The sequence below is a fragment of the Tribolium madens genome, unplaced genomic scaffold, assembly GCF_015345945.1.
Source record: "Tribolium madens isolate multiple individuals breed KSU strain unplaced genomic scaffold, Tmad_KSU_1.1 Scaffold_96;HRSCAF=242;Tcas5.2_LG5, whole genome shotgun sequence".
In the NCBI taxonomy this organism is placed as follows: domain Eukaryota; kingdom Metazoa; phylum Arthropoda; class Insecta; order Coleoptera; family Tenebrionidae; genus Tribolium; species Tribolium madens.
In genome coordinates, this window is record NW_025401068.1 from 13536160 (window position 1) to 13558198 (window position 22039).

Below are 22039 nucleotides of genomic sequence, written 5' to 3' on the forward strand. Positions count from 1 at the left end.
AAACATAAATAAAAAATGAATAACCGCTTCATTTTTGTGCTGTAAAAGAAACTCAACTCAAAAACTCAAGCATTATTACAATATATTTTGAAATTATTTATTATGATTACATTTTCGCTTAGTACGAGATATATTAAGTTGCATTAACAAAAATGCTACTTTTTTCCGAGATTTATTCCAAAATCTTCACTCGCAACACAGTTAAGTTAAATTCTGACTCATGTATTTAATACAACATACTATAAAAGTTTTGCGATAAAACAGTTATATAAAAATAAAACTCAATGAATATTTTCATTTTAATTTTATTATTACTCTCGTCTACATACGCTTATTTGTAAGACACAATTATTCAATTACTTTTATCATTTTATCACCACACTTCCCACCGACATGAAAACTTTCGAGGATAATAAAGAAAAATTCAACTGAAATAAACACAAATTTTATTGTTACAAACTGTACTAACATGTAATACTTCTTGTAAAAATGTTTTAGGACTTAATAAAATAAACAAAACTGTGTAAATTTATAAAAATTTCGATTGCCCACTGGAAAATCTATCATCAAGTAGCTGCGCTTTCTTCAAAACAGCTTTCTTCTGTGCTTCATCAAACCGATTTACTTGAAGATCAATATCTCGACTAAAAGGTCGTCTCTCTGCCGGCTCCTCCTAAAACAAATAAAATCAAAACCCAACCTAACTCACCCCTAAACCAACCTTTTTCTTCGTCTTCATTTTACTCTGATGCATCTCCAACAAACTATCCTTATTCCTCTTTTTATGCTTCTTAGATATACTCTCCTGTTCTTCATCCCTTTTCCGAATCTCCTTTAACTCAGCTTCTTTCTTCAAATCAATCTTCACGGTCTTCTTACTTTTCTTATCAGGAGTATCAGTCCATGAAGACCTGTCAGACATATCAGGACCGGCTTTACCCCTAAACTGTCTAGGCCCTAAACCAAATTTCGACGCTTTCACTTCCGGTAATTCCAACATCCATTCTTCACGAACGGTTTTCTTATTTTGGATCGGGTCTAATTGGTCCATCTTCAATTGCAATGCCCTTTCTTCAAGAGCTATCTGCGCTTTTGAATAATTTGAAGCACCGACAGGAAGCGGTCCGTAAGCATCTTCGTCGCTTTCTTCCTTATCTGCTTCTTCTTGAAGCTTCTGACGCAGATGAGGAGGTAGTTGAGGCCCTATCCTCATCTTCTCTTCATCTTTTTCTCCCTTTTGAAGCAAGTGAGGTGGTAACTGGGGCCCAATCGAGGAGTCGTTAGTCTCAATTTCTTCTTTTTTGAGCATATGAGGAGGTAATTGGGGGCCTATGGAAGACCCCTGCGTTGCTTCGATTTCTTCGCATCTAAGAGGTAATGTCGGACCTATCGAAGACTCGCCTTCTTCCATTTCTTCTTTTTTGAACATGAGAGGTGGTAGTTTAGGACCAATTGAAGACCCGTTAGTTGATGGATCTTCAGTTTCTTCTTTTCTAAACAGATGAGGGGGCAACTGAGGTCCAATATAGTGTGATTCTGCTTTATCTTCAGATTTTTTTTCTGATTTTTGGTTAACAGAAGTCGTGTCTTCCTTTACACTGCTTGATTGTGTTTTTATTAAACGGGGAGGAAGAGTTTGAGGCTCTTCCACTTTTGGTTTCTTTGAAATTTCAAGAATCGGAGATTTTCTTCGCTCTTTTTCGTATTTCTCTCGATATTTTGGCCTAACTCGAGTTTTTGGAGTTTCAGACTTAGACCTGTCACGTCTTTTGGGAGATCTAGATCTGTCTCTGTTACGTCTTTTGTCCCCATCTCGCCTTTTAGGAGACCTAGACCTCGATCTGTCTCTAATTCGGCGTTTGGAAGATCTAGATCTAGACCTAACTCTCCGCCATCTTGGAGATACAGACCTAGATTTCGATCTACATCTACTTGAAGATAGATTTTTCTGGTGCTTATCTCTGATACTCTCTGTCTTAAAACGTATTCCTTCATCCGAGTCTTGTGACTCGGAGTCAGAGAACTGGTTCATTTTTCTGCAAACAAAAGTGGTTTTAGTGAAAAAAAAAAAACACAGCCGAGGCTTTGGTGTATAAAACGTGAGGTAACTTGGTCCCCTAATCTACAACTACAATTTCTATTTTTAAGACAACATTTTAAGAATTTTCCTAGAACTATATCTGACACTTTTCAACAGTCCTGCTGTGGCGATTGATTTCAAACTCTGTCTAGCCGAAGATTTAAAAACAATGTCTCGAATACAAGTGGCAACTATCAGATCGCAATCAGGATCATACGCTACAGCCCTTAGGACATCCTCAGTGTCTTGTCTAAGTACCCCCTTGTTCCAAAACCTAGTCAAGGCCTTTTGCGGCCATCTTGGCAGCTGATTCAAATGGTGGAGTCTTGCTAAAGGACTAACATCTTGCGAACAAGAAGAACTGACTTTCTGTTTCTCCTTATCAGTTTCTTGTAGTATCGGAAAGTCCACATAATCGGTCAAAGTACTGATAAAAGGCCCATACAAATTTCTAAATGACTGAACTTGTGGCTTGACTATATTCTCAACCTTGTTCTTATTTTCCCCAAAAGTCATCCGAAAATCACCCGAATAACTTATATTACTAATGGTGTAATAAAATTCGTATTCACTGAAAGTATCAGGTAGTAGCAAAAGTGCACAATGCACCGCCGATTGCAAATTCAACTGCAACGCAGTTTGCAACTCCGCACTTGAACTTTTCTTGATTATTTCCACCGGTTTGTGCAACCGGCCTGCCAGGTACAAATCCGACCATTCGAGCAAATCCGTGACCAAATCCTTGGTGGTAATAACCCCATATTTGATCCAAACCCCCTCCAGTGGCACCAACGTGTTAAAATACACCTTCGCACCGAAATTCTCCTGGAATTGGGCCACAAAATTGTGCCCGAAGTACTTCAATCCGCTGTAATGCGAGAAATTCTCCTTCATGTTCGCTTCGTGCCAAGCACTGGGGTTATCAACACAGTAAATTAAATCGATCATGTTGTCCTTTGGCTTCTTTTCGATTTGTTTTTTCACAGCGGAACCGTAAGCGAAACAGAAGGTGAAGTTTTGGGGAAATTTTGATAAGATTCTTGCGTAAATGGGGGCCACTATCATGGGTCTTGTACTTGCCATTTTGCCACATAATCTCACGCTAGCCACGGGTGTTCGAATTTGTGGGTAAACGTGTACAATGGAATTATTCCTCAAGGGAATGGTTTACGACATAGATAAAGGGTAATTTGTTTAAATTTTATAGGTTTATGTAACCTCAAAATTATATGTCGGGACGAAATACCTACCATCAAATGAACTACCACTGCCAACAATGAATCAAAAAAATTGCTAAATAATAAGTGAAACAAGATTTTTAAAATTTGTACTTGTATATTTTTTCAATTAAATACCCAAATAAGTTTTCTTAGTGTAAATAATTGTAATTCATGTTAATAACACCTGTGCTGTTATCGGCATAAATAATTTAAAATTTTCAGTGATTTTGTTTTGTCAATGTTTTTGAACAAATTGTCGGTTATTTGAAATTCGCACAAAATAATAACTTTTTTATTTTTCTTTATTACACTTATGTTATATTTTACCTACGAATAAATCTGATGATTTAATGTCTTGTGATCACTTTGTTGACTCTCTCTTTAATAAGAGACGCAACAAAAAATACAATGTACGCTACAAGGAACACAATAAAATATACAAGAAATTCGCGTTGAGGAGTAAACATATAAATCCCGACATCGTCATTAACAGCACAAACCAAAATAGCATTCATTAGATGAGCCACAAAATAAATGAGCCCAAACACCATTCCAAAGCAGTTATTATGTTGAATTTTGGCGATTTCTGCACTTATTGCTGTGATAATAAAATAATGTACCATTCCAAACAAGACGTAGCAAACGTAATTAAACAAGATATAACCATTGGAAAAAGCTATTCCGCACAAGAGTAGAATATACTGAAATCCAGATAAAACATGCATCGCAACTACAGTCCTTGTTTTCCAATCAATCGATTTAAATCCAGCCACGACGACCCCCAAAAACGCCAAAAAACCTAAAGTAGCTTCAATGGTACCGTTGTATTTGCTTTTGTGTAAGTTTGCCCATAATGGTTGGATAAAAGACGAGATTTGGGTGTAAGTCCATATGGAAAATGCGCACCAAAAAGACCAACGCAGGATGTGATTTTGTCTAAAATTCTCCACAAAATTTGCTTGGAATAAAAATAGTTTGTCTCCGATTCTGTTGGGGGGCGCTTTTTGGACTGTGGCAGATGTGGTGGAGAAGTGGTAGACGTTTTCCCCATCAGTGGGGAGAAAAAAAGTTGTAATAGTGGCTAAAGCGCTCACTGAAAATAACATTATTAATATTTTTTTAATTCAAATTATGGTAAATTTACCAGCTAGGTTTAAGACGTACAGTTCGTCATAACTCATGCCATCACTGTTATGGAAAAGTTGTCCTAAAATTGCAGACAGTGTCTTGCCCATCAGGGCAGCTATTCTGACATATGCCGTGGCCCGTTGGTACGTTGTACCATCATAATGCCCATAAATAAAAATAAAATAAGCCACTTCTGTTGCCGCTGACCCTCCTCGAAAAACCTAAACCAAAATTTTGTTGTTTTCTTTATTTTATGAAAAAATAACAAACCTCCGAAAATTCCATTGCAAGAATGGTAGTGCCCCATTTTTTCGCACTAATGGACACAAGTTCAAAGAAAGCTGAGATTATAATTAAAGTTTTATACCCGATGAGGTCGGCCAAAAGAAACACAAACAAAGAATGAATCGCTGAGCTATAACTCAAAACCGGGAGAATATCACGACGGACTTCTTTCTCCGTTATATTTTTATTTGTAACGAAAAATTCGTACAAGAAAGGGTCAATTGGACGCAAATTTATAAGAAATCCGAATGTGTAGAGCAAATATATGCGTTTAAAGCCCGACATTTCGGAATTTTTCTACACGAGGTAACACCGTTTTGAACTAATAATCGTAAAATTGGCGGTAATGTGTGCACATTATAAGACGTTTTGGTCAAACAGATCTTGTAAATAAGCTTATCTTATTAATTTTATAATTCCTGGAGAAAATATTTGCATGTAATCAATAGGTAGAGGGTTTTAAAAAATATTTTGCACAAATAAAACTAAAAACGGTGTGATCCTTACTAATGTTTGCCCTATATTTTATACTAATTTAAATCATGTTTTGTATGAATTAGACTTGCAAAAAAATAATCTTTGACCTTGAATGTAAATGCAATTGTGTAACCTACTTTGTTAAGTTTATTTGCTTTATCTATTTTTTATATGAATTTACAGTTTATCTATTCAGTTTTATCCTGTCATTCTTTAATAATAATGTAGATAAAAGTAAATTGCTTTGGATTTAACAATTTACGATAATGAAATCTCACAAAAATGAGTCACATTGAAAATAAAAAAGGCGGTAAAATTTCAATTAGCCTACTGGGGCAAGATATCTACTAGCACCAACATGGCGGTAGAGTAGGCAAAATTTTGAATTCCGAGAGTTCAATTCTGCAAGAATAAAACTGCAAACCACTTATTACCATTTATTTTAACCTTTTCTTGCCCATCATTGTAAAAAACCATATAATACTTTTCATAAATTAGTCTGTCCTTGAGCATTTTCAAAGTTTGTTTCCCAAGTTTTGGCGACACTGCAATAAAAAATCATTTGTAAAAAAACACAAAAATACTTCATCATGTAATAACACGCTGTTATACATTTATTTATCACATTTTTGTGAAATGCATTATAAAACATTGTAAAATTTAATTTTTCAGTCCAGAGTTTTATTTGTATATTTCCAATTACAAAACAGTGTAAAAAATTTGGTTTCGGGTATAATACACATAGTTAAAATAAATAATTTGTTACTTTACATTTGTTACAGTTTCGTAAATTGCTTTGGCCACGTAATCGACATTCCCGGGAGTGACTCCACACATGCTAATACGCCCCGATTTCAGCATGTAGATGTGGTGTTTCTCAATCATGTGTAAGGACTGTTTTTCTGAAACCAAACGCAAATAAAACACACTCTGATTGGTCATAAAAGTTACCATTAAGTCCCGTATACGAAAACATGCCAATTTGCGACGTAATATGACTCCAATCCCCTGGAGTATTTAGTTTTTCCAAAGCCGCTCTTAAAGCTTTTCTCATCTCGATAATTCTCGTTGCCATCGTTTTAATACAGCCTTTCCATTGTTCGAACAATTTTTGATCGCTTAGGACGTGTGCTACGATTCTAGCACCATGACTAGGCGGGTTTGAGTACATCCCCCGGACAAGTAAAGTCACCTGTGACTTGACTTTGGGGATAACATCGGTGGTTTTGGTGACAAAAGTTAAATTCCCCACACGTTCGTCTACAAAACATTTTTTTTATTTGCCACTTCCCCAAAATTGAGACTTACTATACAACCCGAAATTCTTGGCGAAAGACTGCGCACACAAAAGCTCAAATCCTCGACTGACGAAATATCTGACAGTCCACGCATCCTTCTCTAAATCCCCTGAGGCAAATCCCTGATACGCAGAATCGAAAAAGGGGAACAGTTTCCTTTTTTCCATAATGTCGGCGATTTGGGCCCATTGGTCCTGAGTGGGATCGCATCCAGTGGGATTGTGGGCGCAGGAGTGCAGGATTATGACTGAGTTTTCGGGGGCTTTGTTGAGGTCTTCCAGGAAGCCTTTGAGGTCGAGACCGCGAGACTCCGCTGACCAGTATCTGTACTCTTTGATGTCGTTGAAGCCGGCGTTGGTGAATACTAATTTGTGGTTCTCTAGGGAAAAGTTCTGATTGGTCCAAAAAAGAGGAAAAATAGTGGAGGCTTACCCCATGTGGGCAAAGAAACGTAGAAGGTTTTGTAACCGACGGTGCGGGCGAGGAACTCGGCCCCGACGCGGAGACAGCCCGTGCCGGACAGGCATTGAACTCCGAAAGCCTGAATTTTAAAACAAAATAAAAATAGAGTTTTTCATTTCGTTTATTTTTGGAAGTTTAACAGGGGATTTATCACCAATTTTCAACAAAACTTCCGATCAAAGCAACCTGTGACTTTAATTAAGTTGGCAACTCCGAATTATTAGTGATAGCAAATTGTGTCAGTGACGGTCATGCCAGCGATCGCCCCTCGGAAATGAATGACAATTGACTATAAAAATGTGACGTTTGAATTTAATAATTTGTGTTACCAACTTAATTCCATAGGACACTTTAGTTAGCTCTCATATTAGGTATAGTAGATTTCATTGGAACTGGCATAATGGTTGGCTATGGAATTTCATATTTAAGTTTGTAGCCCTGCGCATGTCCCTGGTATAACAGTACTTGGGGTTTTTTTTTTTAGTACTACATGGTTTGTATTCGTTTTTTCACTATTTCCGTTACTTGTTCATTATTCCCAGTATTTTTTCAAATTATAATTAAAAATAATTCTCTTCAGAACGTCAGATTTAGAGTACACGCTAAGGTATGTTTGAAAACATAATTAATTATTTCTTTTTGTCGTTTCAAATATACCAATTTGAAAAAAGCCAAATTATTTTCTCCAAAGCAAATAGTGTACGTACACAAAAGGATGAAACAGGGTGTTAAACATTTTATGAAGAAAATTGTCCCTAAAAACCTCTGAGAGGGTTCTTTAAAAAATAAAATTTTGACTATCTTAACCTTATTTTTTTAGTGATAAATTTAGTTCCTTAATATGTAAAGGCTTTTTCACACTTAAAGCGCGGTTTACACAACCATTGCCTACTGTTATGCCAATTTCAATGAAATGGATTATAGAATGTACATAAGATTTTGTAAACAATTCCCCTTTAAAAATATTCTAAACACCATGTCGTAATTTTACTAAAATAAATTTAGATATCAGGAAGACTAAAAATAATTTTTATAGGTTCATTATACATAGAGCTCCAAATTTAAACAGGAAATTCCACTTAAACAGGAATTTTACACTTACAAACGAAAACCAAAGCATATAATTATTATTATCAAAATTAAAGGTCCCTAATTTATTTATTTTTTTTTCATAAATTATGAGCATGAAAAAAAATTCGTAGATCTCCTATTTTTTCCCGAAATAAAATAAACCATTACGTTTTTTACATTAAACACTCTGTATGCCGTTATGTGTAGGTATTTTGAAATTTATAAACTCACCTCATTAAATAAACAAAACAAATATTGAAAAAAAGCGCTAATTACTAGTTATTACATTTTTATGTATTATTTGAATTCAACTTTAATAGACGATTTTTCATGAAACAATAGTAAACTTAAATAATATAAATATAAAATTAACAAAACATACTTAATGTTTATAAAAGATATGTGGAAATAATGACTGTTCCGGATATTAACACAAAAGTTGTTTTTTAGCAAATAAAAAAATTTCTTAATAATCGATTGAAACACACAGTAAATGAACAATCGTCCAAAAAGTAATAAAAAATAATCATTAAAACGGAAATGAATTTTAATTCTTAACAAACACCAATTGTATTTTTCTAGATAAGCGCAAATAAAAACAATTTAAAAATAGATAATTCACTTTTCATGTGACGTCAAGAAATTAAGTATGCAACTCATCATCATCAATAACAGATAGTTGTGATAAATACATATATTTTTAAAGTGTTTATTATTTAATATTGCTTGATAAGATTTCACAAGTACTTCAATTAAACATTACACATTATGAAATGCTTATCAGTTGGCGTAAATAAATAATTAGCACACTTTTAAAACGTGTTAAATTATAGAAAAAATAATTGCACTTTTCATCAGCTGAAAAAAAAATCATAAAAAACAGCCTTGAAAGTAACCTGAATTACCTCTGTTAGGCAAGTCAGTACTTTCTAGCAGGCAATCAGGCACAAAATTGGGGCCATTCCAAGTTCACTCCAAAAAAAATAAAAAACCATTCACAGAAAAAAAAAAAAAACAAATTCATGCCCGCATTCCACATCAACACCCCTTACAGACCCGATTTTCCTTGATGGCGGGACTATCAGCCCCCAGGAGCATCTGAGTCGCCGCCGAGCTGAAAGTATCCAAGCCCAAAACCGGCAAATACTCCTTGTTTAGTTTCTCATCAGCAGCGAGGATCTTTTCAGCTTCGCGAACCACTGGTAAAACCCAAGGTTGACCCTCATTAGTACGATAGGCTATAAAATTGCAAACATTCAAAAACTGCCACACAAAAACACTCAAACGGAACTCACCTCCAACCCCCAAACTGACTTTGTTCGGGTCCTTATCGGCCGCAAATTGTTGATTCAAGGCGAAAACCTCGATAGGGGGCCCTTGTTCGACTTTGGCGAATCTCGACATGTTCACTGAGCGCGGTCACGGTGTGAAACGCCGAAAATTTGCAGTGTTTTGAGTATTAAAAGTTTATCATAGATTTGATTGAGTTAACCTTTTTGACCTGAGAGGGTTTCAAGGGCACGTGGAGCTGCGCACAAGATTTTGACAGGACGTTTGAACTACAAATGGTGCACTAGACCTACAATTACCGGAAAAATAAACATTGATTAAAGGAAATTAATAAAAGAATCAAAACTGTATTATAAGAAAACACTTTGTTACATATTTGTTAAAAAACTGAAACCAAAAAAACAGTTTTTTTCAATATTTCCCCCACTCCGTAACTTTGACAGTCAGTTGTTTAGAATTGTCAAAGCTGTTCAAAATATTTATTAATTTCCCGTGTTTTATAATTAATTAGAATTCCAGTAAGTGTGTGCAGTGAAAGGTCAGTGTCCACTTCACCCCCTTACTAAATCCATCAATCGAAATAACCCCACACAAAAATTCCCTATCCACGTACATGTTTCGTTATCAGTGAAAGTGGGATTAACATTTTCCAGGTATTTCAAAATGTCATCGACGGTTCCTCTCATCCTGGAGGAAGACTGTGAGCGAGGGGGCAAAGACATGGACGAGGAAGGCATTGAGAACGACTTCGCTTACCGCAATAATGTCATGCAGGCCTCCAAAGCCATTCGTTTGGGGTTCATTCGGAAAGTTTACGGATTACTTAGCATGCAATTGCTTTTGACTATTGTGGTAGCCTCAATTTTTATGTTTACACCACAGATTAAGAGTTTCGTGCATGAAAAGTATGTTTTGTACTTGGAAATTTCGATGTTTACCCAAATTTTTGCAGTGAATGGATGATATTGATCTCATTTATTCCCAGTATTTTTTTGCTTATTGCCCTCATCGTCAAAAGACGGGACACCCCTGCTAATTTGATTCTTCTCGCAGCATTTGTACGTGGTTTAATTACTTTTATTGGGGTTTTATCTAAATTTTGCTTGGATTTTAGACAGTAGTTGAGGCCTACACTGTTGGTGTTATTTTGACTTACTACTCCCAAGCAGTGGTGCTTCAAGCACTTCTCTTGACTTTGGTCATAGTTGGAAGCTTGACTTTCTACACTTTCCAGACCAAACGTGATTTCTCAGCGATGTATTCAGGGTAAGTTAACGAACGTTTCAGTTTTTCACATTTTGTGTGTAGTTTATTCGCAGGTCTGGGTATTTTGATTGTCGGTGGATTTTTACAAATCTTTTTCCACTCAAATACATTTGAAATCGTCATCTCGTTAGGGGGTGCGTTCTTATTCTGCCTGTTTATTATTTTTGATACACAAATGATGATGAAAACCCTGTCCGCTGAAGAGTACATTTTGGCCACTATCAATCTCTATTTGGACATAATCAATTTATTTTTGTATATTTTGCGCATTTTGCAGGCGCTGAACCGGCAGTAATTACAATTGTGCTTTTTATTTCGCAGATTAAAGCAAAATTACTGTACTTTTTGCACAATTTTTTATTTTGTTTCTAAGAATAGTGAGTTATTGTTCCTGGAGGAGTGCTGTAATTACTTAATTTGCACATTTTTTAAACAAATTGTGATAATGTGTACTGAAGTGTTGAAATGAAAATCGTTCAAAATTATTTTATGTCTACACTTTCATATGTTGTGTAAAAAACTGTATAATAAATAATTAATTTTATTATTGTTCTTTAAACGTCCCTCAAAATCCACCAACATGGCCCGAGAAAAAACGACTAAATAAGTGGAAATTGGTATATAAAAAACGCATCTTACAGATTTTTTTTTATTAAAACACATTAAATAAACAGTGTCATTGCTGAAGTTTACAACTGCAATGTTCAGTTTCATGAAAGAACAACATTATTTCGAAAAAAAATGGCCAACAGCCTATAAATGTTACATTTAGACAATGAAAAAATATCATGAGAGAATTTCGTTGGTTCGATAAACTTTTAAGTAACGATTTAATTTTTTTAAGTACAAAAATACGTAATAAGATTTTCTGTGTGTGACTTGGCTAATCTCAAAATGTAAAATCTCAAAAAAATTACTTCCAGTATTCACGTAGAAAACTGAAAATTGTAAAATTAATTATTATAAAAAATGTAATTAACAGTTCTTCACATATTCTAAAAAAGTCTTAAAAATCCACTAAGAGTATTAGGAAGCAAAATTAATCACCTTTTAATGGAAGAAATCAGTGCTTAACAAAAATTAGAAAACTTACTTCTAGAAATCCGTTTAATACCATTTTCTACGTATTTAGAAGTATGTTTTGTTGTTGAAATTCTTAAATTCTCAATAATGTCTTTAATGTGGTAAACATGTTTTGTAGTTTAATTTTTGAAACTAATGATTTCATAATAAGGCACAACAGTCCGGTATTCATGTTCTGAAACTTTTTTCAACTTATTAAATATCAAACAAAACCCTTATTTAACTAAAACGACTAGTTAGAAGGAACTACGTAGTAGAAGGTTCTCGAATAGAATGCCCTGCACCCTCGGCATGAACCATCAGATCAAAATCAGGCCCTTCCAACGACCTACTCAACAACCTATCCCACTGTTCAGGAGTGGCAGGGCACTCACTCATATTATGCAAAAATTCTCTTTTTATTGTAGGTGACGAATCTGGAAAAAAACATTAAAACAAGTCCCTAAATAATTATCAACACTTACACAAATAGCCATTCTGAGCCCTGATTGTCTCCTGTTTTATGATAATTTCATTCGTAATGTACGCCTCACGTCTGATGCGGTCTTTTAGATCACCCGGTATATCAGGAATACACCATTTTATTATAATTATGATAAAAGCGACGATATTTTCGAAGACGACGACGAAAGCTAGACGCGCGGCCAAAATGTGCCAGTAGATGGCTGTTGGTTCGTACCGTTGGGGTGACCACGGGGGTTCCCGGAAATCGGGGTATCTAAACAATTTATTTTTTCTTGATGTGTAATAGCCCAGTCAAATTAGACAAAAATAGGGCGATCGGTGGAAAAAAATCCTATTATAGTAGTCTCGTTTTTCGCATGGGCTATGTTTAAGGATAAATATTAAATGTTGATTTTCATAAAGTGTCGTCTCAGTGCACTTCTGCACTCTCAAAATTCGAAATTTCGTGTTTCTAATTTTGTTTTTAAGCGTTTAAACTCTATTTTATTTAATTAAAATTTGAAAAGTGCACTTCTACACTCTCTAAGGATCATATTTTCTAAATTTAATGTTTTTATATCCCTTTAAATGTGTACACCGTTTTATTCCCTTAAAAACTAATTTTCGAAAAATCTGATTTTAGTGCCCCTTTACACCTCTAAAGAATGTTATGTTTATATCTTTGTTTAAACATTTACACCCCATTTAACCCCCTTACAGATTGATTCTCTCTTTCATCCAAAATTTATTTATATCTCCGTTTAAATGTTTACACCCGAGTCACCTTTCAGCCAGACCAGCTTAGTTGGGGAACACTCTACACATATAAATACTTACCATAAACTAATGAAATGTGTTTCAAAGGATTTTTAATGCAATTTTATGTAGACTCCAAACTTTTGAAGCCTACGGTTAGTCCTACGACAAAAATAAATAGGACCATTTTTGTAGGAAATTTTGATGCAGAAATAGACTTCTACAGAAAATTCTGCATAAATTACATAAACGTTGAGTTTGTATTTATAGACCCTCGTGACTCCCCCTTCCTTTAATAAAGTATTGGACCCAGCAAATTCAATTTACTGTCAGTTTTTTTTATTACAAGACTAATTCTGTTTTAAATGCAGATAAAGCACATTTTTTTAAATGATGTTTCTTTTCTGTCCTATGGTTAGTCCTACAACAAAAATGCAAAGGACCATTTTTGTAGGAAATTTTGTAATTTTGATAAGAAGATAAAAACCTATAGGAGTGATAATTCCCGAGATATAAGCAAAAAACCAAAAAAGACACCTTTAACCCCCTTTCCCTCCTCGAGCTCGCCCCCTACCTACGGGGACTTTTGATATATGTCTACCCAAGTATAAAGAAAGCGTTTTAAAAAAAAATACAACTCTCTAGGATTTTTTTTCCACCGATTTGTCTAATTTGACTGGGCTATAAAGTACACTCACCTGCATATCTCCTCCGCAGCGTAATTACGAGGCGCTGATTCGTTTTGAAAGTGAGAAGTGTTGAAAATTGACAAGGAGAAGTTCAGGTATCCGCTTAGACTGTGATCGTGACTCACGTACACCCTGTATATGATACGTGGGATGAATTCGGACGTAAACGCAATAATAAACCCCTGAAAATAACACGGGAAGTCCCCATTTTGAAAATGGCGCCAAAATAGTTACATTTGTCACAACTGAAAGTTTCCCAATCGAGTCCAAAATCCTGTACCAAACTCCTATATCTTTAACTCGCTGACTGACCGGTCGTCGATAAAACGTTATCAACTTCCGGGCGTCGAGACGCATCTCAAGGACGTTATTCAACAGTGCGAAAAACGGCGCTAGCGGAAAAGCCGCTACGAAGATAGTCACGAAGCCATATTGCAAAACTAAAATCACCAGAAATTAACTGCCAACTGATTTTTTCGGGGTATTACCCATTTCGAGGTATTCAGGGAAGAGGCTTCTAGGGCCCCACTCCACAAGCTTGTAGTCTTTCAGCCACTGAGGCCGCGATTTTTTATATGACGGATCTTTGGAAATCCCAGTTTTGACTTTGACGGTGTTTAGCCATTTGTAAAATAGTGGAAAGAGCATTTCCAGGACCGTATTCATGGCTTGTTTGCCGATCATGATTATGGCGAGTTGGATGCAGAGCTCCATTAAGCAGCCGCCAGGGCCGCACTGGAAGTTTTTCATTCAAATAATTGTGTATTTTTTTGAAAGAAACTACCTCTTCTTGTCGGAAGCCAAACAGCTTAGTGTATTCTTTCGGAGAGCCAGTAAACTTGCCTTTGAAAAATGCAATATAAAAAATGGAAGCGTAATAATTCACGAACTGCAGAAGATAGATTTTGAGCGTTAAGGAATCGTCGAATTCGGTCTGCGTGCGCAAAAGTTCGAATTCTGTCAAATATTCAGCCACATAGTTATAAAACTACACAAAAAAATCCGGTTTGTTTTTTTTACACCATTTTTCATAAACTTACCCAATTAAAAATTACGATACAGAATAAATTAATACAAGCAGCTGTACATGTTGTAAATAGAATAGCTTGACTGTTATCAACCTTATCAGCATAAACCCTCAAAGCGAATAAAACGGACATCCGGTACACTACTATAGCTACAACAGTAGCTAAGGCCAAAGTGACCTGAAATTTGACCAATTATGTTTGCATATTACGGTGTTGTAGAAATCTGGGTAAAAAAACTGGGTTATTTATAAAGTTTGATTGTAAACGAATGTTGCTTCATACAAAAAATTATTTATAATATTTTAATTACTCCTAATATTTCTGCAACATGCTTTTAAATACACTCACCGACATAATTGTCGCATCACTTAAATTTTTAAGATTTAATGGCTCAAGGGTTCTGTAAATGATGATATACAAAAAATAGGATAGTAGCATTATCAAGTAACTCAGTCGACTATGGACTTTTCAAAAACAATTGGTGTAAATTCATTGTTTACTGATTAAATGTCAAATTATGAAAATTACCGCTAATTTCCAAGAGACAACAATAAAAAACTGAGCTTCTTTCCAGGCTCGAGGGGGCAATGCTAGGTATTAATAGTTGCCTCCGAATGTAAGAAAAGCTTATCTAAGCTAAAAAACTGATCTGCACGAATTAATTAACGTTAAGTTAATCTAAAATTACGACTAATTAATTAATTAATCATGATTCATTTATTTTTTTAAGAATTATTTCAATAAAAAATCACTGTTCTCATGTGATGCAATAATTTTGCCGGTCAGTGTAAATTTCTGATCGAAGTGTCCTACGACTTGAAATTAAGTTGGCAACATTAGCTATCAAATCCAAACGTCACACTTTTATGGTCAGTCAGTGTTGTCAGGTGTGGTGAAAATTCACCAGATCTGGTGATTTACATATGCTAGTCTGATGATTTGGTGATTTTGTAAAAATTCTAATATTTGGTGATTTTTTGGAAATGAAAAAAACTGTTTTTCGAGCATTTTCCAAGTTTTCAACCAGAAACTTGATTATCTCATCAAGTTTTTTCAAATAAGTCGAAAAGTCACAAAGATTTCACTAGACAGGATCGAAAATGACAATTTATTTTTGTCTTTTTCGAATACTTTTTCAGCTAGAAACACAATTATATCGTAAAATTTCGTTAAAAACAATTCTAAAATTCAACAAATTCGACCAAAAAAGGCATTATTTTGCCCTTTTCAAGTGTTTAAGCACGTTTTTGAGATATAAACAAAGAAAACTTTCGTTGAAGCAGGCAAAAAATTAAAAATCAAACCGAAATTAACATTTTGAAATTTTCTCGAAGAAAAAATTATCGAAAACAAATTAGTTAAAAATAGTTCTATTTGTTTTTACAAGATATTACTAAACAGAGTAAAAAAAAAACAACTTATTTTAGTTTTTTCGAATGCTTTTTCAGCTAGAAACACAATTATTTTGCAAAATTTCGTCAAAAATAAGCCACAAATTCAACAAAATAGCCCAAAAACGGCGTTTTTTATTTTTTCGAGTGTTTAACGATGTTTTCGAGAGATAAAAACGCAAAAATTTCGAAATATTGCATTGAAACAAGCTAAAAAATTACAAAATTAATTTTGATATTTTCTGGCTTGTTTCGCCCGACTTACTTCGTCTCTGAACCAGAGGTTCATTTATTTTAGAAACTCTTGTCCAAACACGCCTAAATATCACAAACAAGATTAATAGTGATGTTTTTGTTTCATTCGATTTAACTGGTTTTAAGCAAAAATAAGCCGAGAAACCACAAAATTTGGTCGAAAATGCTTTTAATTAAGTCTAGAATTATATCGTTTTGCATTTCTCGAGCGTTTTAGCACGTTTATTAGTCAGAAACGCAAAATTTTGTTGAAAACAAGCCGAAAAATCAAAGAATCAGGCCGAAAAGCATGTTATTTTTACTTTTTTAAAAGAGTTCAAGAGTTAAACAGATATTTAAGCTGAAAACTGCCATACTCGGATCTGGTGAATTTTATGTTTTGATCTGGCAGCAAAAATCCCAAAAATTCATACAAAAAACTAAATTGAAAAAACTTCAAATCTGAAATAAAAAATCCGTTGTAAATAATACTAATAAATAACGCTACGTTTGTTCAGCCTCCAGATTCTACTGATATACCAATAATTCGGTGTTGCCAACTTAATTTCTAAGTCACAGGTCACTTTGATCGTAAATTTATTTGGAAGCTTCTACAACCCTCTGTATTTTAATTCATTACCAAGAGCATAACAACTGAGAAACTGAAGATTGTCACGGGCACCCTGAGCCGCCAGAAGGGCACATGCGGTTCCATTATATTCGTCACGATATTAACTTCCTGTCTTTTGACATGTGCAAGCCTTGCCAAGTACTGCGGCCTTGGATGCTCCTCCTGTATATCAAAACCTGTCAAATCCCACCTGTGGGTAATTTCCGCCGAATATCGTTTCCACAACTCCAGAAATAACGCCGCTGAAACACTCAATCACACCCAAAATCGAGTCAAAATCACAATTTTTACCCCAAAAAGACATGAAAATCGCAAAAAACACCGTAGTGGCGTTATCGAATAAGTAGGTAATTCTAGCATGCGTGCAAGTCTCTTTCAGGTCCCAGTAGTTGCACCAGTGGTTGCACAAAGGGCACATTTTAAAGGTGAAGTTGCCGTTGCAGATATCTTCGCTCGGTTTGTTGGAATACAGGGTGACACAGGAATAAATGAAACATGCTAAGCCGACAACAGCTGCTGGGAGGAGCATGTGGGTGTAGAAACCCAACCAGGCGAAATACAGTGCGATTTTTACGCCAAAATACTCTTTGACGTAGTCCAGGGGTTGGTAGCGGTACCATTTACTAAGGGCTGTCCATTCGTTGTAGAGGAGGTGGCGGAGGGACCCGGAGTCTCGCAAGTCGCCCTAAGAAAAATTTCGTGAAAAATTACTCGAGATAAATCTTACATCATGTAGAGGATACGCCGCGCTGTAGACACTCTCATTCAAAAGCCTCTCAATACCAAAGGCAAAATCGTCGTGATGATTATCACTGAAGCGTTTCCTGTCCAAAATAAACTGAACGATTCGTGAATGAATGGCCGGAGTGAAAAAACAAGGCGAATCAACATCGAATCTACAAAAACAACCCCCGAATTTTCCATCGGATCAAAAAACTCAAAACTGACATACAAATATTCTCTGTCACGGCTGTAAATCGCTGTAAATCGTTGATCCTTCTCGGGGAATTTCTCAGAATCGACGATAACGTAAGCCTTGAGTTTGTCCCACTGACTGGTAATGCCTTCGACTATGAAGTTGGTCCTTGAGTGCATTTGACGAAACGCTGGCATCTGTAAATGCAAAGATGCACTTCAGTTACAAATATACAGGCTGTATTATGAAAAACAGCCATAACTCCATTATTTTTAAAGTTATGACTATACTTCTTAGAACAAAGTTAAACATTTTTTGTCATCTATCGTTTGGGATAGATGCTAAATTAATGCTGTTTTCTGTTTCACCGGAAATCACATCAACTTTATTTTTTTTTAATGAAACACCCTGTATATTTTACCACTTTTGGATTCTTTGTTTAATTGCCTTTTAACAAGTTTTAGTACCATATGCCTAAAACTAACCGTTCGTGAGATATTCACCAAATAATGTATTTATTAAAGTAGGCAGTGGAAAACAATAATATCAAGTAATGTTGACAAATATTATTCCTTTGCATTTTCTCTTACTGTTTTTATACTTTTTAATGTTAATCATGGATGATAATGTGTTAACAGACATATTTTGAATAAAATAAAAATTGTGGGAGAGCATCACGCTTTTACACTGGGTGATTTCTGATGAGAGACGTTCCAAATCGTCGAAAATTTAAGCGACTTAAAGAAAATTTGATGATGTTTTGGACTTTTAGAAAACCCAAATTAAAACATCTCCAATCAAAGAGATACAGAATTAGATTGAAGAAAATGCAAGAAGATGAATTCAAGAAATTGCAAGTAACGTTGGCTTATCGCACGCAACTGTTCTAATTTGGGCTTTCTAAAAACCCCAAACATCCTCAAATTTTCTTCAGGTCGACGAATTGGAACTTCTTTTATTGGAAATCGCCCAGTGTAAAGGCGTTGTGGTCTCCAACTATTTTTATTGCTTTCAAAATATTCTTGAATCATGTCTGTTAACACATTATCACCAGAACACCAAAAAGTATAAAAATAATAAGAGAAAATGCAAAGTAATAATATTTGTCAACATTACTTAATATTATTGTTTTCCACTGCCTACTTTAATAAATTTTTAATTGACTCATATCTCACGAACGGTTGGTTTTAGGCATATGGTACTAAAACTTGTTAAAAGACAATTAAACAAAGAATCCAAAAGTGGTAAAATATACAGGGTGTTCCATTAAAAAAAATAAAGTTGATATCATTTCCGGTGAAACAGAAAACAGCATTAATTTAGCATCTATCCCAAACGATAGATGACAAAAAATGTTCAACTTTGTTTAAGAAGTATTGTCATAATTTTAAAAATAATGGAGTTATGGCTTGGGGCGTTTTTCATAATACAGCCTGTATATATTAAAACAAATTAAAAACATAAAAGACAAATTTGTTAGTGAAGCGTTGACTCTGTTAATACAAAACACAAAAATACCTGACGAATAAAGGCAGTGGCATTGTACAAACGATTGTGACGGAACTCTCGTGGCAATTTACACAACCCCTGTGACCACAAGAAAACAAAAAATAAAATATTTATGAACAAAAAAGTGGTTATAAATGATTTTCATCTAGCCAGCTGTGAATTTTCCATGTAAAATAAAAAATGCCGCTTTACGAAAATAAGGGTACCTACTTGTTTCAACTCAAAATTAAAAAATCGCCGTTTACTAAGCGTCCACTTCAAATATAAACTTGTTTTCTTCCAAAGTATACATTATTATCAATTATTATTGGAACAATAAAAGTTTAATTAACAACAATTTATTATTAATTAATAAGTGACACTAATGACAGAACTAGAGCTTTCAAAAGAGTAGAGCGGCACAAATAAAGTTACATGCAAAAAAATTCCAAAGCTAGACGGAAATAATTTATAACCACTCTGTAGAATTGAAACAATTACCTCTCGCATTGGCATCCGCAACTTCAAGATTTCGCTATACCTCCGCAGCACTTCTTTTGGTGCATGTATCTGCAATTTTTCCGTTAGAAATGAATCACAAAATGGCCAACAATTACTTTAATAAAATTCAAACCGTTGCTCTCTTGGGGCACGTACTCCAACTCCAGTCCCTCCTTCAATAGATTATTTTCGAAAAGTTTACGTTTTTGGTAAGCTTGTGGTGTTATGGCAGTTTCTGTGAAAGCGTCCCATACGAGGACAAAATCAACTGACCTCATCCCGTCGTTGAAGTAAATCGAAGGGATACGACACGATAAATTACTTTTAGGACTTTTATGACTAGATTCGTTATGATTTGGTTGAGTATCACATTCTTGCGATTCGAGTGAACTTTCGGAGAGTATAATTCTAGGTTTCTTTTTCGGTGGATTGTCGGAGAAGTCTCTGGAAATTTTATCATGTTTTTAATTTTGTTAATTGTGAGGGGATTTATGCGCCCAGGGGACTCATTTTTCTCATTTTTAGTGTCAATAAAATGTAAAAGTTGTACTACCACACCCGCATTTTGTTAAATACAGATATCGACTAAATTTCAAAATACTAACGAGTTAAGTATCAGAATCGTGTCAACTGATGGTTTTAGAAAGTTTGTTAAACCAAAAACATGACTAATAGCAAGTTTGTGATAAAATGATAATAATGAATAACAATGAGAAAAAGAAATTGGACATTTTTTATTTAAATGTACTTAAGAATAATTTATATAAAATAAAACATAAAACAATTTACCAAGACTTGTTCAAAACATAATTTTTTTAAAGATGAACTGTGCAATATTAAAATTTTTTACAATTATTTATAAATCAAATAAATTTCCAATCAAAGTGATCTGTGACTTTGAAATTAAGTTGGTAACACAAACTATTAATTTATTAATTAAACATCACACTTTTTTAAAAGTCAATTGTCAATTATTGCGTGTTGCCAACTTAATTTCAGTCACAGGTCACTTTGATCAAAAATTTCTTTGAATGCATTTAATTAAACTTCCTCTTTTAATTATTATTTACGTTGAAAACAGTCAACAAAACCGGTGCTATTGCATTTACTGTCAAGTATTAACACTGATAACAAAGGTCACAGTTCGTGTTTTAAAATAATCAGCCAATCAAATTGTTTGCTTACACAAAAGCGAAATGAAAAATGCTTTTGGATTTCGAGTTTTTCATAGAAACGGTGTACCTGCCAATACCGGCACTTAAAAATAGATAAAATAAACAATTAAAACGATAGGTGCTAATAAGCAAGTAAAAAATCGCTTACCTTTCAGTATCCATTTCGGAATCCAAATTATCAGCACTTTTATACAGATTAACAACAGACATAGCATCCATATCCAGTTTATCACATGAACTGGGTTTCCCCGTTATATTTTCCAGATGGGGGTGTCTTGGCTTCACCTCAACTTCCCCATCACAGTAACTCAAAATGTGGGGCTGACTCATAAATCTATCATTTTCCAAACTATCCCCATGTCTTACAATTGTCAGTCTCTTGTTATGAATCTTTCTCGTGGGGGACAATTCTGACAGTAGTAAGGGGGCTGACATGGACGTGGTAATTGAGTTTTTTCGAGCATTGTCTTTGGTTGTCTCTAGTGGCATCACAGTTTTAATAATCTACAAAAATAGTAAACGTTATTGTTAACACAGAACGACTGGTTCATCTTTCTTGGACTAGTGAGTCACGAGCTCAAAAACGTCACATAACAGTACTTGGTACAAATTCACAAATATGATAACATAGAACATAAATACACGCAATGTTAAATAATATACTGTTGATATATTTGAGTGATTTTTATTTTTTTACAAAACAATTTTTGCTATTTTTAAACTTGTCAACTGCATTTTTGTGAAATTTGAAACTTAGTTTACCAGATGTGCAATTCTATCACTTAATTTAAAATACACACTTCACAGATTCTCTTTTAGTTACGGTATAATACACATTTTTAAGTGTTTTTATGGAGAAGTGCAAATTCCTCCTTTTAAAATAATTAGTTCATTTGAATTGACTTGTGGTAGATCGAATTTCTTGTTCAGTAGCTCACAAACTCTAACACTGATTTTCATAAAAATAAAGGAATAAATAATTACTGTGAAACATAGTTATGATTCTTTTAGAAACATTAGATTTTTTGTTTACGGGTTTTTTGTAGATCGGCCCGCCATACCCCTAGGATCCCCTTAGTCCGATTCTGCTGCGAAAAGAGCTACTAAGAAAAATTAAAGTCCTAAA

At 34.6% G+C, this 22039-nt stretch overlaps 6 protein-coding genes across 10 annotated transcripts; 1 reads left to right on the plus strand and 5 right to left on the minus strand.

Moving 5' to 3' along the window:
• Positions 1-429: 429 nt before the first annotated feature.
• On the minus strand, positions 430-3347 carry LOC123012577 (GPALPP motifs-containing protein 1). The gene is made up of 3 exons (XM_044410596.1): positions 3331-3347; positions 722-2036; positions 430-673 (listed from the first exon to the last, which is right to left on the minus strand). The coding sequence occupies exons 2-3, from the start codon at positions 2030-2032 to the stop codon at positions 530-532; spliced, it is 1455 nt and encodes a 484-aa protein (XP_044266531.1). The 5' UTR covers positions 2033-2036; positions 3331-3347; the 3' UTR covers positions 430-529.
• LOC123012578 (phosphatidate cytidylyltransferase, mitochondrial) lies at positions 2014-3318 on the minus strand. Its single transcript, XM_044410597.1, has one exon. The coding sequence runs from the start codon at positions 3161-3163 to the stop codon at positions 2144-2146; it is 1020 nt and encodes a 339-aa protein (XP_044266532.1). The 5' UTR covers positions 3164-3318; the 3' UTR covers positions 2014-2143.
• Positions 3348-3647: 300 nt separating the features above from the next.
• On the minus strand, positions 3648-5083 carry LOC123013364 (thiamine transporter 1-like). The gene is made up of 3 exons (XM_044411837.1): positions 4699-5083; positions 4445-4649; positions 3648-4393 (listed from the first exon to the last, which is right to left on the minus strand). The coding sequence occupies exons 1-3, from the start codon at positions 4996-4998 to the stop codon at positions 3648-3650; spliced, it is 1251 nt and encodes a 416-aa protein (XP_044267772.1). The 5' UTR covers positions 4999-5083.
• A 531-nt stretch (positions 5084-5614) lies between these two features.
• Positions 5615-9577, minus strand: LOC123013133 (aspartate aminotransferase, cytoplasmic). The gene is made up of 7 exons (XM_044411504.1): positions 9317-9577; positions 9078-9259; positions 6921-7029; positions 6499-6867; positions 6142-6450; positions 5962-6092; positions 5615-5735 (listed from the first exon to the last, which is right to left on the minus strand). The coding sequence occupies exons 1-7, from the start codon at positions 9423-9425 to the stop codon at positions 5706-5708; spliced, it is 1239 nt and encodes a 412-aa protein (XP_044267439.1). The 5' UTR covers positions 9426-9577; the 3' UTR covers positions 5615-5705.
• A 129-nt stretch (positions 9578-9706) lies between these two features.
• On the plus strand, positions 9707-11121 carry LOC123013135 (protein lifeguard 4-like). Of its 2 annotated transcripts, none has more exons than XM_044411506.1 (5): positions 9707-9849; positions 9965-10216; positions 10264-10369; positions 10426-10577; positions 10620-11121. In XM_044411506.1, the coding sequence occupies exons 2-5, from the start codon at positions 9975-9977 to the stop codon at positions 10870-10872; spliced, it is 753 nt and encodes a 250-aa protein (XP_044267441.1). In that variant the 5' UTR covers positions 9707-9849; positions 9965-9974; the 3' UTR covers positions 10873-11121. The 2 variants fall into 2 exon arrangements, with proteins under 2 accessions (XP_044267441.1, XP_044267442.1); XM_044411507.1 differs by having other exon boundaries at positions 9729-9829.
• An 80-nt stretch (positions 11122-11201) lies between these two features.
• On the minus strand, positions 11202-21885 carry LOC123013130 (anoctamin-1). Of its 4 annotated transcripts, XM_044411495.1 has the most exons (17): positions 21676-21884; positions 21062-21417; positions 19855-20182; positions 19739-19807; positions 19268-19336; positions 17786-17946; positions 17561-17729; positions 17125-17518; positions 16843-17075; positions 14590-14754; positions 14334-14537; positions 14038-14284; positions 13784-13989; positions 13559-13731; positions 12125-12378; positions 12046-12076; positions 11202-11937 (listed from the first exon to the last, which is right to left on the minus strand). In XM_044411495.1, exons 2-17 carry the CDS (start codon positions 21400-21402, stop codon positions 11907-11909), a joined length of 3075 nt encoding a protein of 1024 aa, XP_044267430.1. In that variant the 5' UTR covers positions 21403-21417; positions 21676-21884; the 3' UTR covers positions 11202-11906. The 4 variants fall into 4 exon arrangements, with proteins under 4 accessions (XP_044267430.1, XP_044267428.1, XP_044267429.1 ...); XM_044411493.1 differs by having other exon boundaries at positions 11202-12076; XM_044411494.1 differs by lacking the exon at positions 19268-19336 and having other exon boundaries at positions 11202-12076; positions 21676-21885.
• Between the last annotated feature and the right edge of the window lie 154 nt (positions 21886-22039).

Bases quoted from the DNA above. Each gene is read 5' to 3' on its own strand.
- LOC123012577 (XM_044410596.1), bottom strand. From the start codon at position 2,032: ATGAACCAGTTCTCTGACTCCGAGTCACAAGACTCGGATGAAGGAATA. The intron at 674-721 runs GTTGGTTTAGGG...TATTTGTTTTAG, and splicing joins AAATGAAGACGAAGAAAAAG to GAGGAGCCGGCAGAGAGACG.
- LOC123012578 (XM_044410597.1), bottom strand. From the start codon at position 3,163: ATGGCAAGTACAAGACCCATGATAGTGGCCCCCATTTACGCAAGAATC.
- LOC123013364 (XM_044411837.1), bottom strand. From the start codon at position 4,998: ATGTCGGGCTTTAAACGCATATATTTGCTCTACACATTCGGATTTCTT. The intron at 4,650-4,698 runs GTTTGTTATTTT...ATTTTGGTTTAG, and splicing joins TTGCAATGGAATTTTCGGAG to GTTTTTCGAGGAGGGTCAGC. The intron at 4,394-4,444 runs GTAAATTTACCA...TGTTATTTTCAG, and splicing joins GTACGTCTTAAACCTAGCTG to TGAGCGCTTTAGCCACTATT.
- LOC123013133 (XM_044411504.1), bottom strand. From the start codon at position 9,425: ATGTCGAGATTCGCCAAAGTCGAACAAGGGCCCCCTATCGAGGTTTTC. The intron at 9,260-9,316 runs GTGAGTTCCGTT...GCAATTTTATAG, and splicing joins AGTCAGTTTGGGGGTTGGAG to CCTATCGTACTAATGAGGGT. The intron at 6,868-6,920 runs GTAAGCCTCCAC...ACTTTTCCCTAG, and splicing joins CGTTTCTTTGCCCACATGGG to AGAACCACAAATTAGTATTC.
- LOC123013135 (XM_044411506.1), top strand. From the start codon at position 9,975: ATGTCATCGACGGTTCCTCTCATCCTGGAGGAAGACTGTGAGCGAGGG. The intron at 10,217-10,263 runs GTATGTTTTGTA...AAATTTTTGCAG, and splicing joins AAGAGTTTCGTGCATGAAAA to TGAATGGATGATATTGATCT. The intron at 10,370-10,425 runs GTACGTGGTTTA...CTTGGATTTTAG, and splicing joins TGATTCTTCTCGCAGCATTT to ACAGTAGTTGAGGCCTACAC.
- LOC123013130 (XM_044411493.1), bottom strand. From the start codon at position 21,402: ATGCCACTAGAGACAACCAAAGACAATGCTCGAAAAAACTCAATTACC. The intron at 17,730-17,785 runs GTATGTCAGTTT...TTGTTTTTGTAG, and splicing joins AGCCGTGACAGAGAATATTT to ATTCGATGTTGATTCGCCTT. The intron at 13,732-13,783 runs GTAACTATTTTG...TGTTATTTTCAG, and splicing joins AACTTTCAGTTGTGACAAAT to GGGTTTATTATTGCGTTTAC.